The 16,085-nt window shown below is 41.9% G+C and overlaps 1 protein-coding gene and 1 long non-coding RNA gene across 11 annotated transcripts in view; one reads left to right on the forward strand and one right to left on the reverse strand.

The window, feature by feature from the left end:
• The window catches only part of SP100 (SP100 nuclear antigen), a 98,547-nt gene that overhangs the window by 70,629 nt on the left and 11,833 nt on the right, over positions 1 to 16,085 (forward strand). For 7 of the 9 annotated variants that reach the window (XM_067027151.1, XM_067027156.1, XM_067027153.1 and 4 more), the window contains 4 exons: positions 6,862 to 6,909; positions 8,185 to 8,289; positions 10,017 to 10,159; positions 12,748 to 12,786. In XM_067027151.1, the coding sequence (XP_066883252.1) occupies positions 6,862 to 6,909; positions 8,185 to 8,289; positions 10,017 to 10,159; positions 12,748 to 12,786 (335 nt within the window). Of the gene's footprint in view, positions 1 to 6,861; positions 6,910 to 8,184; positions 8,290 to 10,016; positions 10,160 to 12,747; positions 12,787 to 13,052; positions 13,138 to 13,273; positions 13,477 to 16,085 lie in introns of those variants that run through there. The other 2 variants (XM_067027150.1, XM_067027154.1) reach the window with 2 other exon arrangements.
• LOC131750537 (uncharacterized) overlaps positions 1 to 16,085 on the reverse strand; it is an 88,280-nt gene that overhangs the window by 31,465 nt on the left and 40,730 nt on the right. The window lies entirely within an intron of this gene.

Raw genomic sequence — 16,085 nt, forward strand, 5'->3', positions numbered from 1 at the left:
CCTCCATTCTCTGAATTAAGCTCTGTAATTTTCATTTCTATCTCATTCTTTGTTTTCTTCCTCTTCTTCATCTCTCTTCTTTTTCCCACCCCTCTCCCATTCTACTAATCTTTTTCTTGGATACTTTATTCCTTTTGTTCATTCTTTTACATCACATCATATAAAATACTGCTGTTGGGTTTATACAACACTGTAGAGGTGGCAAGATTTTCCTTCTGGAGTTGAAACATATTCAGATATATTTTGTTTCCATTTCTTCTGGTTATTTCTATATATATATTTAAATATATTATTATTATATGTTAAATATATTTTAGAATATAAATGTAAATAAGTGTAAATAAATATATACTTATATTTTTAGCATCTCTATCATTTTTTTCTCCATTCTTATCTTTATCATCTTGTTTATTTCCCAGGTTATATTTACCCAAGTCTAAGACTTTTATTCTCTGAGTTTTTGTGACATCTCACTGCCATACTTGATTTATTATAATAGTTGGCATGGGTAGTCTAAACACAGTTTGTTCTTTCTCCTACTTACTTTCTTGTCAAACCTGTTCTCTCAACTAGTTCTTTCCGCGCCCCAGGATGAAGTCTTAGCTAAGCCCCAGAGTTGTGCTAATCCTTTTCAGCAGCAGTGATGTTCTCATTCAGTATTTAAAAGACTGAGCTGATATAATATTAAAACCGTAAAATTTGTAGTGACCAAGTTGGATAAGGCCAGCCTCTTCTTTCATCCACACTTCCATTCAGTATGTGTTGCTTTTAGCTAATTCAAATTGAGGAGGAAGGAAAGAAGGAAGTGGTAAGGAGCAGGAATGGCCCTCTTACAATAGATCCTTCATGTCTCCCAGAAATGGCAGATGCATGAGCTACATTTGTGGGTTCTTCAGATATTCACTCTCTTTAGGGAGACTTTCTCAACTGAAGTTCCCCTGATGCAGGAAATCTAACTGATGGCTTACCACTTCCTTCTTAGTGTCCCAGCTTCTAGGAGGGCCACAGCCCTCCTGGGGTCACCTCTTTCCTCCAAATGATCCTCCTGGATACAGTATCTCTCAAGAACTAACTGAGCCCCTCCCTTCCCCAGGGAGGCTCGTGAGAACCATGCCTCTTCGTGGTCCTACGACCAGTGGATGTGGGGTTGGCTCCCAATGCAGAGTCACCCTCTCTAGACTTTCCAGACTTGAGTCTTTAAACATCTCTGCCTCCCTTGAACTCTTAGAGACACAGATTAATCACCTTGAGACTGAAGCCTTCTCACTTGCCTGGAGGGGAGGGGAACACTTAACTTCTATAGCAAGCCTCTGGTGTCAATAAATAGTATTTAGGTAGGAAACCCAAGAACAGCCACTCTACTTCCTGTGGGATATTTGAGTAAGAAAATTCACAAAGAACAATAATTATCAGGTCTTAAACCCCATATCTCCCAGTAAGGAGAACTCTGGTAAGCTGAACTAGACTACTTTTGTATCTTTAATTTATCTGGCCTCAACAGGCTTGACGAAAGGTGAATCAAACAGTGCCAGAGAAAGATAGAGAGGGAAAAAATATACTTTTTATTTGTCTAAGATGTCTATGGTTGAACAGGCCCAAATTGTAGTCCAGGCGTTGAAAGAAAGAGAAAGAAAGAAAGAAAGAAAGAAAGAAAGAAAGAAAGAAAGAAAGAAAGAAAGAAAGAAAGAAAGAAAGAAAGAAAGAAAGAAAGGAAGGAAGGAAGGAAGGAAGGAAGGAAGGAAGGAAGGAAGGAAGGAAGGGAGAAAGAGAGAAAGAGAGAAAGAGAGAGAGAAAGAGAGAGAGAGAGAGAGAAGGAAGGAAGGAAGGAAGGAAAGAAGAAAGGGAGAAAAGGGGGAGGAAGGAAGGAAAGAAAGAAAAACAAAGAAGAGGAGAAGAGAGGAAAGGAAAGGAAAGGGGAAAGGAAATGTGTGCACTTTATGGCCCTGCTTTGGAGATCAACACGTTTGAACATGGCACTCAGGAGATTCACGTGCACAAACCCCACCATCTTTCCACCCACCCCTCCTAAATCTGAGAGCATATTCCCCTGACATAGGGTTTCAATCAACCCTTTTTTGATATCTCTAACCCTAAGGTTTTCTAGGACTTGAAGTTCTATTTCTACAAATTCCCCTTGGGCAATATTTTCTTGGTTAGTTCTTTAAATCCTATTTTTTTGTCCAAACCCATGTGAACAAGGTCTTTGGTCACTTTCATGATATTTTTAGTCTAAAAGCCTTCGTTCAGGGCTAAGATGATGGCCTGTGTTTTATCTGTGTAGCTCACCATCACATCTCCCTAGACAATCCAAAGTCTTGTGTTACTGTCATTGAGTCTGCCTCTCAACCAAAGGAAATCTGCATTGCTTCACTTAATTTTTTAATTTCAGGATGCTTCAGTTTCTGCATTGGTAAGGGGGATAGCAAAAAATCCCTAAAATAAAGTAGTAAAAGTAAGGGTCTTATGTTCATGTCTAGCATACAATAAGCACTTAACAACTGTTAGCTCTCATTATTATTATTCTCACAGTGTTCCTTGAGATATAAGGAATAATACTCTGTCTTAAATTCTTTTTTATTAATGTGGATGTAAATGAATTTTTGTTAATGTGAGGGCAAATAAAATGAAATCTAAGATGAACCCAGGTTAACCATCCAAGGCTTAGTAGGTGCAAGGCTATGGGTTATTTATTTTTCCTTTATGCAGTAAGCTTTTGAAAATTTAAAGTAAAATGGAATTTTTAAAAAGCACTGTTATATATTATATTATATATTATATTATGTTATATATGAAACTTTTTCAGCAGCATCTGTTTTATATTTTTCTATTTTCTCAGAAAGAGGGGCAGACATAGAATCGAAATTCTGAGTAACAGAGCCCCAAAGAAAAGAGGCAAACCAAGAAGAAATAAATACCTAAATAAATTCTACTAACTAAACATCTAAATTCTCATGCTTTATTCTATGCTTTTGTTAAGAGAACTGTTTCTCGAATTACTTTCTGTAGCTACTAACCATCGAGAAATATATCAGATTTAGTCAGCTTCTAAAACATGACAGGGAGAGAAATATGATATCTCAAACAAGCAACACGGTGATGAATCTGCAACCAAAACCCAGGACCCAAGGGCCACTGAAGTGCTGCCTCTCATGAACTGGTAACTTTTGAGGCTGGAAATAGTTGTAGCCATAAGACACTGTGTAACTCACAAGTGACAAAGATGTCCGGCCCCATGTCCCACCACCCTGAGGTAGTCCTGTGGACTTGGGTCTGTCACTTCGCCTCTTCTGCCTCAGTTTACTCCTCTGTAAAGTGAAATGATAATAAAGAGACTGACTGCCCACTGAGGCCCACCCCAGCTTCATATACAGCTTCACATTCTGTAGATCTACCACTGGACTAGGTAAGGACCATGGACAGCTGTCTCATCGGCATCAAGAACAGGGAGCCCAAGGAGTGTCTTTAATGGATTCCCCAAATCTTTAATGGATTCCTAACATCGCTGGCTGGAAGGGCAGGAACAGCAACTAATCATTCTGAAGTTCATCTTAAGACTCCTTTCTGTGGAGTCAGACGCTCAGTTCTCCGCCCCCCACCACCACATCCTCTCCTGTAGAGGTAGACCCTCCTTCTGCCCTGAGCAATTTTCAGAAGACAGTAGAACCCCCCTGAGCTTCCCTTCCAGCCAGGAGAAAGCGGCTGTGAAGGAGTAGTGAGGCAAACAAATAAGACAGACCCCATCTCCTGCTAGGCTGCTCCGCTGTGATCCTGCTCACGGCTCAGCTAGTCCCTGAATCATAGCTACAAATTTGTCAAATTATAGACAAATTACAATCTAAAACTCTTTGTCTGGAAAAAAAAAATTGGCTAGAAATTTCCCACTAGAACAGCAGAAGCAATATATTTTACCACCTCTCAGTAGTGAGTGGTGGCCAACTTGCTTGGGAATGAAGACATTGGATGGTCCTTCTGGAAGGTTAGCACCCTTGCAGCAGCTACCTCGGTGCCCTACGTGGTTCTTTTGGGAAGAGTATCTCTCAAAAATACCCAGTTCAACTCCCATCCACCAGGCCAAGGGAATCATGCTTCTTCATTGATTCCCTTGCTGGCTCCTGGCTCAGCCCTTCTCCCACCACAGAACACTCTAGACATGACGTTCACCTTTATACTGGTAAGGATGAGTCTGATAATCTCTCCTTCCCTGATGTCCCAAGGACTGAGGTCCATCTCGTGTGTTGATCCTTTAATATATTTTGCCTTGGCTTGAGGGGAGGTGTCTGACGATTCTCTTGAAAGAAATGCAGTCTCTTTCACAAGACCTGGAGGTGGGGAAGGCCTGTTCTGGCAGAACCAGCCTCACTATCCCTTACCATGGTCTGTGCAACAGGGCTAGACTAGCACTTGCTTTAGGATCTAGGCATACTGGGCTCCTATTCTATTGTTCTTAAACACTGAGGACTCTCTGATACTCTGAGGCAACCAAAAGATCACCTAAACGTCCTGATTTACTTTTTTGCCCATAAAGGTTAGTTCCAACTATTAAGAAAATTATTTTTAAATGACTTTTGATTTTTCTGACCACATTATTATTTGTAAGAGTTAATGTAGGGTTTTAGTATAGCATTAGTAGTTGTTTATTAAGATGCTAGACCCAAGAATAATTAAATCCTACTTTGTCCAGACATTTTACTTTCTGGATCTAAGATAATAAAGTGCTGGAGCTCGCTAACACACAAATAACCCCTGTAAAGTTTAGCAGCACTTTGTTCATACGATCTGGTCTCCAGACCAAATTTCTGAGAACTGAGCTGGAGTACAGCAAGTTTCTGTTTGTTTGCCATGAAGTTGTTTGTCCTTAACAGGCTTTAATGAAATAGAAGTCTAACTCACCAACTAGTCTCAGAAATATTTAAACAGAGAGAAGCTGAGAGCAAGAGAATGCACGTTTGCCAATAAGGGCTACTGTTGGACAGACTCAAGTTATAGTTAGAGCCGGGGTTTCAATTTCATCACCGCATGGGAGAGGAGAGCAAGGAGAGAGCCAAGAGAACACAAGTGTCTTCTTGTGGGACAGTGGGCCTTGATTCTTGCAGGAAAAGAGAGAGAGAATCAGAACTGGCCTTTTCCCACTTCAGCATCATTAGTGACAGGAGAGGACTGTTTCACCAAGACCCACACCTGTGTGGATAACCGTTAATACCTGGCAACTACTAACTACCATATTTGGTACTGTAATGTTCTTTGAAACCAATCCATCTAGAGCAATTTTTAAAGAAAGCTTCATCTACTTTCCAGGTCTACATTTTTCCCCATTCACTTGTTCCTCTTAAGTCTTCAAGACCATAGCCATGCTTATGATTCTCTTATACAGGTTTAGTAATCTCTCCTCAGTGTACCTCCCTAATACCTTGATAAACTTCCTAAGGATAACATTTTGTAAGGTAGAACATGTTTATCTTGGGGTGTGATTTCTCTTGGGATGAAAATCATTAATAAATGTATCATGGGACCATTTTTATTTTGGTGAGATTTTTTTTTAAACTTGAGTAATTGTTATGGCAAAGTCCCAGAATATGAGATAACATCATCAACCTGAAGGCCTTTTGTGTTTGGTTGAAGGAAATAGTCCTTTCCAGCCTCATCTGGTCATAATCTGCTTAAAAGAAAGATTAGTCATGACGGACTTTCTGGAGGGGATTTTCTCCTGGGACCTGCATTACCCAAATGAGCAACCCAGGATTCCAGCCATGGGAACAGAATGATGGGCACAGGCCTTTAGCAAGAAAGCATCCCTGACTTCAACATACAGATACCTTTCAATGATGGCAGACCTGAACATGAACATGGACATGATTAATCCTTTTGGACAAAATCAACAATTAAATCAGATACTACATTTTTCTGAAACATCTCTTAAGTCAACCTTTTGTGCCATCTCTAACCCTACAACTTTTGGAACTTGGGCATCAATTATATAAGCTCCCCTTCATTGAGCCATTGGGCTAGTTTTTAAGTCCTTGCTCGTTTTTGTGACCACTTTTGATACAAAAATCTATCAAGTTTAGGTTTGCGGCAGCTATCTGACCTATAGAGTTGAGCATGAAGTCCCCCTTGAGACCCAATATTACTGCATTTTATCTCTGCCTCTTTATCAAAGTAAATCTTCAATGCTTTTAGTTAATTTGCATTTATATCTGTGCATATCAATTTCCTCACCTGTAAGATAAGGATAGTATTAGTCCCTATTTGACTAAGTCCCTAATTTGACGAAATTTGCTCTAAGGATAAAGTAAATTAATAGAGGCAAGGTCTAAGGATAGTTCCTGGCACACAACAAGGACTCAAAAGATGTACAACTTCATTACTCTTCTCACCTTGCTGCTCTGTTGCTTGGGAAACACATAAAACACAGTTTCAGTTTTATTTGGAATGACTTGGAATAAAATAAATATAGGATATATCTCAGTTAAACATCATCTCTGTAACTAACTAAGTCTAGACCAGGGTTCCACAGATTACGGCCCACAGGGCAAATTCAACCCATGAATTGCTTTGTAAATAAATTTTTATCAGAACACAGTCACATCTTTCCATTTATGAATTGTCTATGGATGCTTTTACAATAAAACAGCAGAGTTGAGTAGTCACAAAGGAGATTGTGGTCCACAATACCTTAAATATTTACTATCTGGCCCTTTACAGAAAAAATTCCTAACTCCTGATCTAAGCATTTGATATTTTTCTTGAAGTACTAGGTAAACTCCTAAAAAGTGACATTTGAATGGCATTTTTGCAGAACACTACTATTTGCAATGCAATGTTATAAAAAGAGACATTTATGTTATTTTTCTACTTCCTCAGGGAGAAAAACAGTCAACACCGGGCCTTTGAAAAGAGGCAGAAAAAGAGGTAAAAATAAGTGATTAATGCAGTTTTAATAATCAAATATCTAAATTTTTATCTTATAATCCATGTTTTCAGTGATCAATAAATTTTCTTAATTGGCTTTACAGAGCCGACAGCAAACATTAGGATAGTCCTTGGTCTTGGTCAATTTCGACCACATGACAGGTTGGTGATAACACCCACTCCATTGATTAGTCAGTCGATCTGTGAGAGACCCCCAGGCCTCCTTGGGCCTGTGCAGGACCCCTCTCACTGCACTGATAACTTTTGAGGAGGGAAATATAAAGAAAAATATATAAAAGGTATGACTCACATGATATTTCTCTCACCCTTCTCTTGCCCACATCGAGAGCCTATGGCTCTCGAGAGTCCCCGAGGGGGACTCTGGGTGGTAACACAAGACCTATGTCCTAATTCTTAAAATTCCTTTGACTGTGTAACTTTGGCTTGTCAACTGTTCTTTCTTGCATCAATTTCCTCCTCTGTAAATTGGTGGGTGGCAGGGGAATTAGACTGAATGGCCCCCTACACCCACCCCAGCTCTAAAAGAACTGACTCTGAAAGGACTGCTGACAGCCTACCCTCCCCGTCCAGAGAGAAGCCCCCAGACCTGTCTTTAAAGGATCCTCCTCAATGTTGGCCAGAAGGGCAAGAGAAGGTCCTCCTGCTACTGACATTCTCTCTAAGATTTTCAACACCTGCTTCAGAGGAATTAGATGCCAGCATCCTCACCCAAGGATGTACAGAAACCCTCTCCCAGAGCAATTTGCAATTTCTTCTAGAGCAAATTACCTTCTAGCCACAGAGAAAGCTCACATGAAAGAGAAGTGAAACAGAGAGCAAGGTGGGAAGACAGACACTGCCTCTGCTGAGGGTCCCATTGCAATTCTGCTTTTTTCCCCAGGTGAGCCCTCAAATGGGGAGAAAAAATTAAAAGTTGAGGGTTTTTTCTCCATCTGCATAACTTCAAAGCAATAATATGGCTATAAATCTTCCTTCAAAACAGCAGGAGGAAAATTATCATGCAATAGATAGTTGGGCCCAGCAAGCTTGCGAATCAAATCCTTCCACAAGAGGTTTGTATGTAGGATTTTAGAGGATGGTGGTGGAGGGTGACGTTATCTTTATGTACCTAACCTGCCTAGAAATGTACCTAATTCATGGGGGAAATCCTTCCATTACATTTTAAGTTATAAACAAGGATCTCAAGATGGGTGGGGAGAGATGGTACACAGTTTTAGAGCAAGATGGAATGAAGAAACCAATGCTTCCTTGCAGGTCCAAGAATTCCCAAAGAAACCAATATGGATTTTCAGCTTCCTGAACTTCCTGTGACTTGTGGTGAGGCGAAGGGGACTTTATACAAGGAGAAAATGAAGAAAGGTGGGCTTCGTGGTCTTCTACACTTTTCAACTGGAAAACCCCCATGTGAATAATATATTAATTATACAGGGGGTAGACATCTGTATCGGGGGTCTCTAGGTTTGGTGACTCACTAGGAGGACTGAAAGGACTCAGCATGTAGTTGAACTCATGGCTGTGATTTATTAAATTGAAAGGATACAAAGCAAAATCAGCAAAGGGAAAAGGCACATGGTACAGGTGTCAGTTTCCAAGAGTTCTCTGCCAGTCAGGTCACCAGGACACACTTAATTCACCAGCAATGAATTGTAACGACACATGTGGAATGTTCTCTTCCAGGGAAGCTTCCCTGAGCCTGAGAGTCCAGGGTTTTTATCAGGGCTTAGTTACAGAAGTACCCTCTGCCTAGCACATGCCAAAATTCCAAACTCCCAGACGGAAGACAGGTGTTCCCATAAACCATACTGTTCGTATAAACAGTTAAGGCACGGTGAGCTACTCTTAAGTTCTGGGAGTGGTGAGACCCCTCCCCAGATCCAAGTTCCCAGATACCAGCCAAGCGCCAACCTTGCAAGCAGACTCTCTAAAGAAAGCAGCCTCAGTTCCGCTCTGTTAGCTCTTTTCCACACAGCATCCCAGATAGGCTGGAGGAAAGATGGCATTCCCACTCTTTTAAAATTAATAAACATTAGCCTACCAGGCCATCTCCACTTTGCCCCCTGGAAAAGGTCCACAGGTGCCCATCCAGCACCCAGTACAGGGGCAAGTGCTTCAATAACAGGATGGAAGATGTACACATTTGAGAAATCCAACAGCAGCCTTCACAGCCACATTCCCTATAACATCTGTATGGCCTTGTGCTAACTGGGAGAAGCACAAGATTTAGACTCAGAAGACCTGGATTCGAGTTTCAGCTGTACCAAGAGTGTCTGTTTTGTATGGGCCAAGTTACTAAGTGTCTCTCGTCCTGAACCATCCTCTACAAAATGGAAATAATAATAAAACTTTCCTCACCATATTATTATGAGAAAAAAAAAAACAAGATAAAAGATAGAAAAGTTTGCAAATTACAACTGTTAAAGTACAGTACAAATGTTCATCCACCATAACTGATTCCGTCCTCCTAAAATATGGTTCTTTAGGTACCAAGAAGTATAAATGTTTTCCCAATGATTATATAGCATATGTATAATTTAACTTTTCCCACTTGATAACATTTCTACAATTGCTTTTAACATAAAATAGCTATGAGTCCAAAATATGAGCAATAATTGACTGCCATTCACTGGCTGATCAACTTTTGTACAGGACAAGGCAGACATGGCTGTGGTGACAGTTGCCACATGGCCCCATGTGTGACCTCATCTGCTGCCTCAGAAACTCAGCCTGGCTCTATCCCGGGTCTCAGAGAAGGGAAGGGAAAGAATCTTGCCTATTCTTTAGAGTCATCCATTTTTTTTCTCTTTTGAATATAGTGAAATATCTTTTTAAAGTAAATGCTGGTAGTAATTACTGTCCTTCTCATTGCATGAGGGTCAGAGTATGCACATAGGGCAGGAAGTCTCCTCCTGCCCTCACCTTTCGGACTGCTGTGGAGCCCCAGAGAGGGGACTCAGCTATCCTGCTGCAGATTATGAACCCAAAACGAGTAGCCCAGATTCACGTGGCAGGAGGTCAAGTTCTGGGGTTTTCACTGTTGGGGGCACACCCTGGCCACAAAGGGAGCTCAGCTTGTCTTGGTCTCACAGGCACCTCGGAGAAGTGTATACAGAATGCATATGGAGAGTGGTTCACCCTCAGGGAATTTGAAATTGAAGGAAACCGTGAAGCATCCAAGAACTGGAAGCTGAGTGTGCGCTGCTGTGGATGGCCCCTGAAAACCTTGATTCAGGTATTCTAGTGACAAAGTGCTACAATCAAGGAGTTAGTGCCACGAGTTATCAACTTCAAGCTTTAGCAGAATTTCCAGAAAAACCATCGTGACGCCCCTTGCCTGGGTCGCAATGCGTATATTATCACTAACATTCCGTGTGGGTGTTATATTTGCTGGCTTACATTACAGCTTAATCCTCTAAATGCATAAACTCTTACACTTTAAAATTTTTTAAAAATTTTTATACAGTTTTTAAAGGCTACTTTCCACTTACAGTTATTACAAAATATTGGCTGCATGTTGTACAATACATCCTTGAGCCTATCCTACACCCAATAGTTTATACCTCCCACTCCCCCACCTCTGTGTTGCCTCTACCCCCGCGCCCCACTGGGAACCACTAGTTTGTTCTCTATGAGTCAGCTTCTTTTATGTTATATTCACTAGTTTGTTATATTTTTTAGATTCCATATATGTGATATCATACAATATGTGTCTTTCTCCATCTGACTTATTTTACTTAATGTAATGCCCTCCAAGTCCATCCATGTTGCTGCAAATGACAAAATTTTGTTCTTTTTTATGGCTGAATAGTATTCAAACTCTTACATCGTTGAAGGTAGGACAGTAAGTTGTGGCCTTGGCACTGCCACTAATAATTGCCACTGTGTAATTTGGTCCCAGGAAAGTAAACTAAATTTGGCGGGGGAGGGTCTTAGACTTTGGGGCGGGGCCAATGTTGAAAGTAACAAGAATAGAACTATGTATCTGAAAATAATACATCAGAATGAGTGTTTTCTGGAAAGCCATCTGAAATTCATTCTTGAAAAATAATATTGTTTAATGAATTTTAAAATATCTCTTTGGTCCTCATCTCGGCCCCCTGATGTGGACAAAACGGGCCAGGTCTCTGTCACAGATGAACCCACGCCTTCTGACTCTTTCTAGCACATGTCCCAGATGGTCCTACCTTGTGCCACTCTAATGATGAGCAAATATCTACTGAAGACATCTAAAGCAACAGGGACTGTAAGGTGTGGCCCCCAGCCCCTAACCGGGAGGAAGGCTGCACGTTTATAAACACAGGATTGTACAGCTCATAGATGCCATAATGAGATTCTCTGGCAGGAAGAGATGCAGAAGCTCAGGGGAGGGAAGTTCATTTCTGTCTTCGAGGTGGAGGCCAGTTTCAGGGAACAGTTTGCACTGAGCTGGGTCTTAAAGGAAGAATAGTTCTGACCAGCAAAAATATCGTAATGAGGAATTCTACATAGAAAGGATGGCATGGACATCCTCCCCGTGATTGTCAAGAAGTTGTGGGTTATAAGTCTCAATATATGAGCTGGGCTGATTGTGGAGGTCCTGCGGCCCCAGAAAGGAGGCTGAACCCTTCGTTTAATCATGGAGGAATTGTGGGAGGTTTGGGTTAGGGACTGACAAAGCTGAAAGAGTGTTTTAGAGGTATGAATCTGATCAAGGAATGCAAGATGGATTAGAGGGTAGAGTGCTTTAACACATGGAGACCTCAAATGACCTTCACCACCTTTCTGCCCGATCTACCCCCACTCAGCCTGCAAGGCCCAGCTCAAACAGCGCACTCTCTGCTGAAGTCCTTTAAAATTCACTGAATTTGTTTCCTATTGCTATAACAAATTCGCACCAACTTAGTGCCTCGAAACAATGTGAACCTATTATGTTACAGTTCTAGAGATCAGAAGTATGAAATCAGTTTCACTGGACTCAAGTCAAGGTGTCGGCAGGGCTGGTTCCTTCTGGAGCCTTCCAGGGAGAATGTGTTCCACTTCTGGAAGCAGCCTTCATTTCCTGGCTCGCGGCCCCTTCCTCACATCACTCCGACTTCTTCTTCTGTCAACACCTCTCCTGCTACTCACTCCGATCCTCCTGCCCCCTCTTGTATGGACCCTTGCGATTACATTGGCCCTACCCAGATAATCAGAATCATCCTCCATTGCAAGCTCCTTCATTTAATTATATTAGTAAAGTTCCTTTTACCATGTAAGTTGACACATTCATGGGTCTGGGGATTAGAACAAATTCATGGGTCGGTGGGGTGAGGCATTATTTAGCCTACTATACTCACCCATCTCTGGATCCCAAAATACTCCACGAGAGCACAGTTTACACTTTATCATTCTTACCCCACTATATGCCAGGTTTTCCCACTTATCTCCCCAAAGTCCTGGATACCTTTGTGTGTCCAAGGCCACTGATGGGGCCGGCCAGCTGTCAATCACTCACCAGGTGTGTGCCACTGGAGCTATAGTATGCAAGGTATAAAGAGAAAAGCTAGAGGGGTACTGGGAGAATGGAAAGGAAGTGGTGGGTGTAGAAGTGGTTGTAAAGGAAAATCTGGCAAAACTTTATAAGGAGAGCAAGAGAGAGGATGCAGTTTTTAAGACTGACTTTAAAGCTGAGTCTGGATAACAGAGAGCACCATATTACAGACTTGGAGAGGGAGGTTATTTTCCATGAAGACCCCTTGAGTTTGTGTTGACAATGGGACATGAGTGGAAGGCAGTGGAATTACTGATCTCACAAAGTAGAAACGAGGACCCATCACAGCATGAATCTCATTTTTCTTTCAGAGAAAATTTCTACCAGACCCATCAAGAAAAAGAAAAAAGGTAATTATCACATGACCTTCTGGCCAAGTCTCATCTACCATATCGTTGACTTTCCATTTCTCTGGCTTTATTTTATAGTTTCTAAATTAACCAATTATGTTGAAACTTGATTTTATAATATGGTGCTTTTACACTTGCTACTTCCAAACATTTCAGTGTGTGAGGCCAGGACTTCTTTGAGCATTAAAATATTTGAGATAGAGGTGCAGGAGTAATCCTTAAAAAATAGATAATGAGGCAGAACTGACCTTGTACATTTGTTTTAGAAAAATATGTGAATGGCATACAGTAAGTCCCCAACATACGAACCTTCAAGTTGCGACTTTCAAAAATGCGAACGTGCGTTCGCATGTCCAGCCACGTAAGTTAGTCCCCACGTCTGGTGTACATTGTAATGTGCGTGTATCCTCTACAAGTGGTTGTGCTTTTGTGTACTTTACTGTACAGTACTGTATAGAGTACAGTAGTTCAGTGTCTTTATTTCAAGCTCAGGATGTCCGAAAGCGAGTGTAAAAGCAGCGGTGATGTACCTGGTACTGCTAAGAAGAGCCAGGAATTGAAGGCCCAGAGGAAGGACAGAGAGAGAGACGAGAGGAAGAAGTAACTGAAGAACCAAAGAGATTCACGATGCAGGAAATAGCAAGGGGATTTTCTTTATTTGAGGAGGCAATGTTAGTTTTTGAGGCGCAGGACCCGAATGTAGAACGGTACGTAAAGTTTGCAGCAGCCATTCAGAATGCAATCCGGTGCTACCGTATCATCTATGATGAGAAACATAGAGCTACGACACAGACGTCACTGGATCGTTTTCTCAAGAGGGTAGGCAGAATTGAATCCAGCAAAGAACCAGAACCTGTGCCTTCAACGTCAGGCATGAGTGAAATTGCAGCTTGCCCTCCATCTCCTATTGCTGACGACCCTTCAGCTCTACCATCACCCCCCTCCTGTCCCTCCTCCAGTCAGTAACTCTTCTCGCCTGTTGACTCGATGTCAGCCCCTGTAAGCCAGCTGTTGTACTTTTACTACTGTACTTTTCAAGGTACTGTGCTGTAAGCTTAAAAATGTTTTCTTTACTTTTTGTGTTTGTTTTTTATGTATTATTTGTTTGAAAAGTATTATAAACCTATTACAGTACAGTACTGTATAGCCGATTGTGTTAGCTGGGTACCTAGGCTAACTTTGCTGGACCTACAAAGGCACTCTCAGAATGGAACTCTTACTGTACTGTTGTTGGCTTTTTTTTTTTTGAGTATAGTTAATTTACAATATTGTGTTAGTTTCAGGTGTACAGCAAAGTTAATCAGTTATACACATGCATATATCCACTCTTTTTTTTTAGATTCTTTTCCCATATAGGCCATTACAGAGGGCATCCTCTCTTAAAATTAGACATAAAAGATGGAGTTGGAGCTGGAAAAGCGTGATTTTGAAAGGCACTAAAAAGTACATTTAATGACTATCGCTTTTGCAACACTGTTTTTTTTTTTTTTTTTTTTTTTTTTTTTTTTTTTTATGGTACACAGGCCTCTCACTGTTGTGGCCTCTCCCCTTGCGGAGCACAGGCTCCGAACGCGCAGGCTCAGCGGCCATGGCTCACGGGCCCAGCCGCTCCGCGGCATGTGGGATCTTCCCGGACCGGGGCACGAACCCGTGTCCCCTGCATCGGCAGGCGGATTCTCAACCACTGCGCCACCAGGGAAGCCCCTGATTTTATTTTCATTGGTTTTTCTGGGTTCTAGCTTTAATGAAATAAGAATTGAGCAAAATGGAAACATCTCATGGTCACTCTAGCTAACCTATTATAGACCTAATGTAGAATCCCCCTTTTGGAATGGATATATAGACATATGTCACCTGGTAAAGCAAAAAAAAACAAACCCTCTCCTTCACATGCACACACACACTTATGCTAAGTCCTTTTTCAAGGGAAATTGTATTTCCTTTACGGAGATGACCCTTTAGAGAATAGAATGATTGGGGAGCAGATGTGCCCTGTGGGAGAGGCTTCTGACCTGGAAAGTTCTTTCCTTTGTGTAGAGGCCCTTTGGCCCCAACAGAGGGGCTTTGCAGACTGCAATTCCATCTATGAAGGCAAATTCTCTCTCCCTCAAAGTAGCGTGTGAAGTTCATGACCCAGTGGTTTCTATGCTGTGTGGATTTCAGGGAAGGCAGTCAGATAGTTGATGTTTTCCTCTCCAAGACTGGGCGTGAGAGAGAACATGTGAGGTGAAAAAAGGAAATAGAAAAACTTCCATTTTCCTGACCTCCGACAGCAGTGACCTTGGTCATCTCAGTCAAACCAGGAAGTCGAGGTCTTCACAAAGCTGGTTTCTGGGGCTACCAGCTCAACTGACTTTATGTTAAAGACTCAGTAACTAAGCTCTGCATCCACTGGGTTTTCTGAAGAAAGAGATGCTATTTGCTCTGTTCATTAAGACCAAATGTTTCTGCCCGGTCCTAGGGAGTCAAGGGTAATTCAGTCTGGGTTAATCCATTGAGTTGGCTGTCTGCCACCCTTTATCACAGGCGCCCTCCCTCCGTTCCCTCTGGGCTTACAGCTATTAAGGTGTGACCACCTCAGTTCTCAGAGGGTCTCTCCAGAGCATCTCTTCCTTTCCCAGCCCCTTGGCTTCTGCCATTTGTGTCCTCTCAGCACCAAATGGCATAAGAAACTCTGAGCCAGTAGCCTAAAAATAGTGGTCAGCATCCATGAGGATGAGAAAAAGGAAAAGCGGTTACATGGCCCCATGCCAGGGCCACTCAAGCCTATGTGGGGATGTCCCCAAGGAGGTCCCTAACAGGCCATTCCTCAAGCTCTCCTACTGAAAGGGAGCATGTGGACAAGATACAGCTTACAGCCTAGAATTTCCTCCCATGTGTGAATTTTGTGGCTCTTCTTTTTATATGGAATTTATAGATGAAAAGAATTTACAGATTGGGGTGTGTTCCGATTCACCTCAGCTCACTGGGCTCAGGGATGATACTCTGACTGTGATGATTTGGAAATAGCACGACATTTTGCTTTGGCTCATAATATTGTATTATAAGTAGGGGCTCTGCATTCTTGTAAGCAATGGACCTCACAGAAGCACTGCGAATGAGATGAGACATTTAAAAATGACATCAGCAGGACTGGTGATGGGTTGGATGTCTGGGATGACGAAAGGGAGGAATCCGTGTTCACTTCCAGGCTCCTGGGAGGATGGTGGGGTGCTTAGCGAGATGAGGGGAGCACTAAAAGAGGAGCAGATTCAAGACAGGAAGTCAGGGACTGTGGTTTGGGGGCAATATGGGGTTTA

The sequence above is a fragment of the Kogia breviceps genome, chromosome 2 (assembly GCF_026419965.1).
Source record: "Kogia breviceps isolate mKogBre1 chromosome 2, mKogBre1 haplotype 1, whole genome shotgun sequence".
In the NCBI taxonomy this organism is placed as follows: Eukaryota; Metazoa; Chordata; class Mammalia; order Artiodactyla; family Physeteridae; genus Kogia; species Kogia breviceps.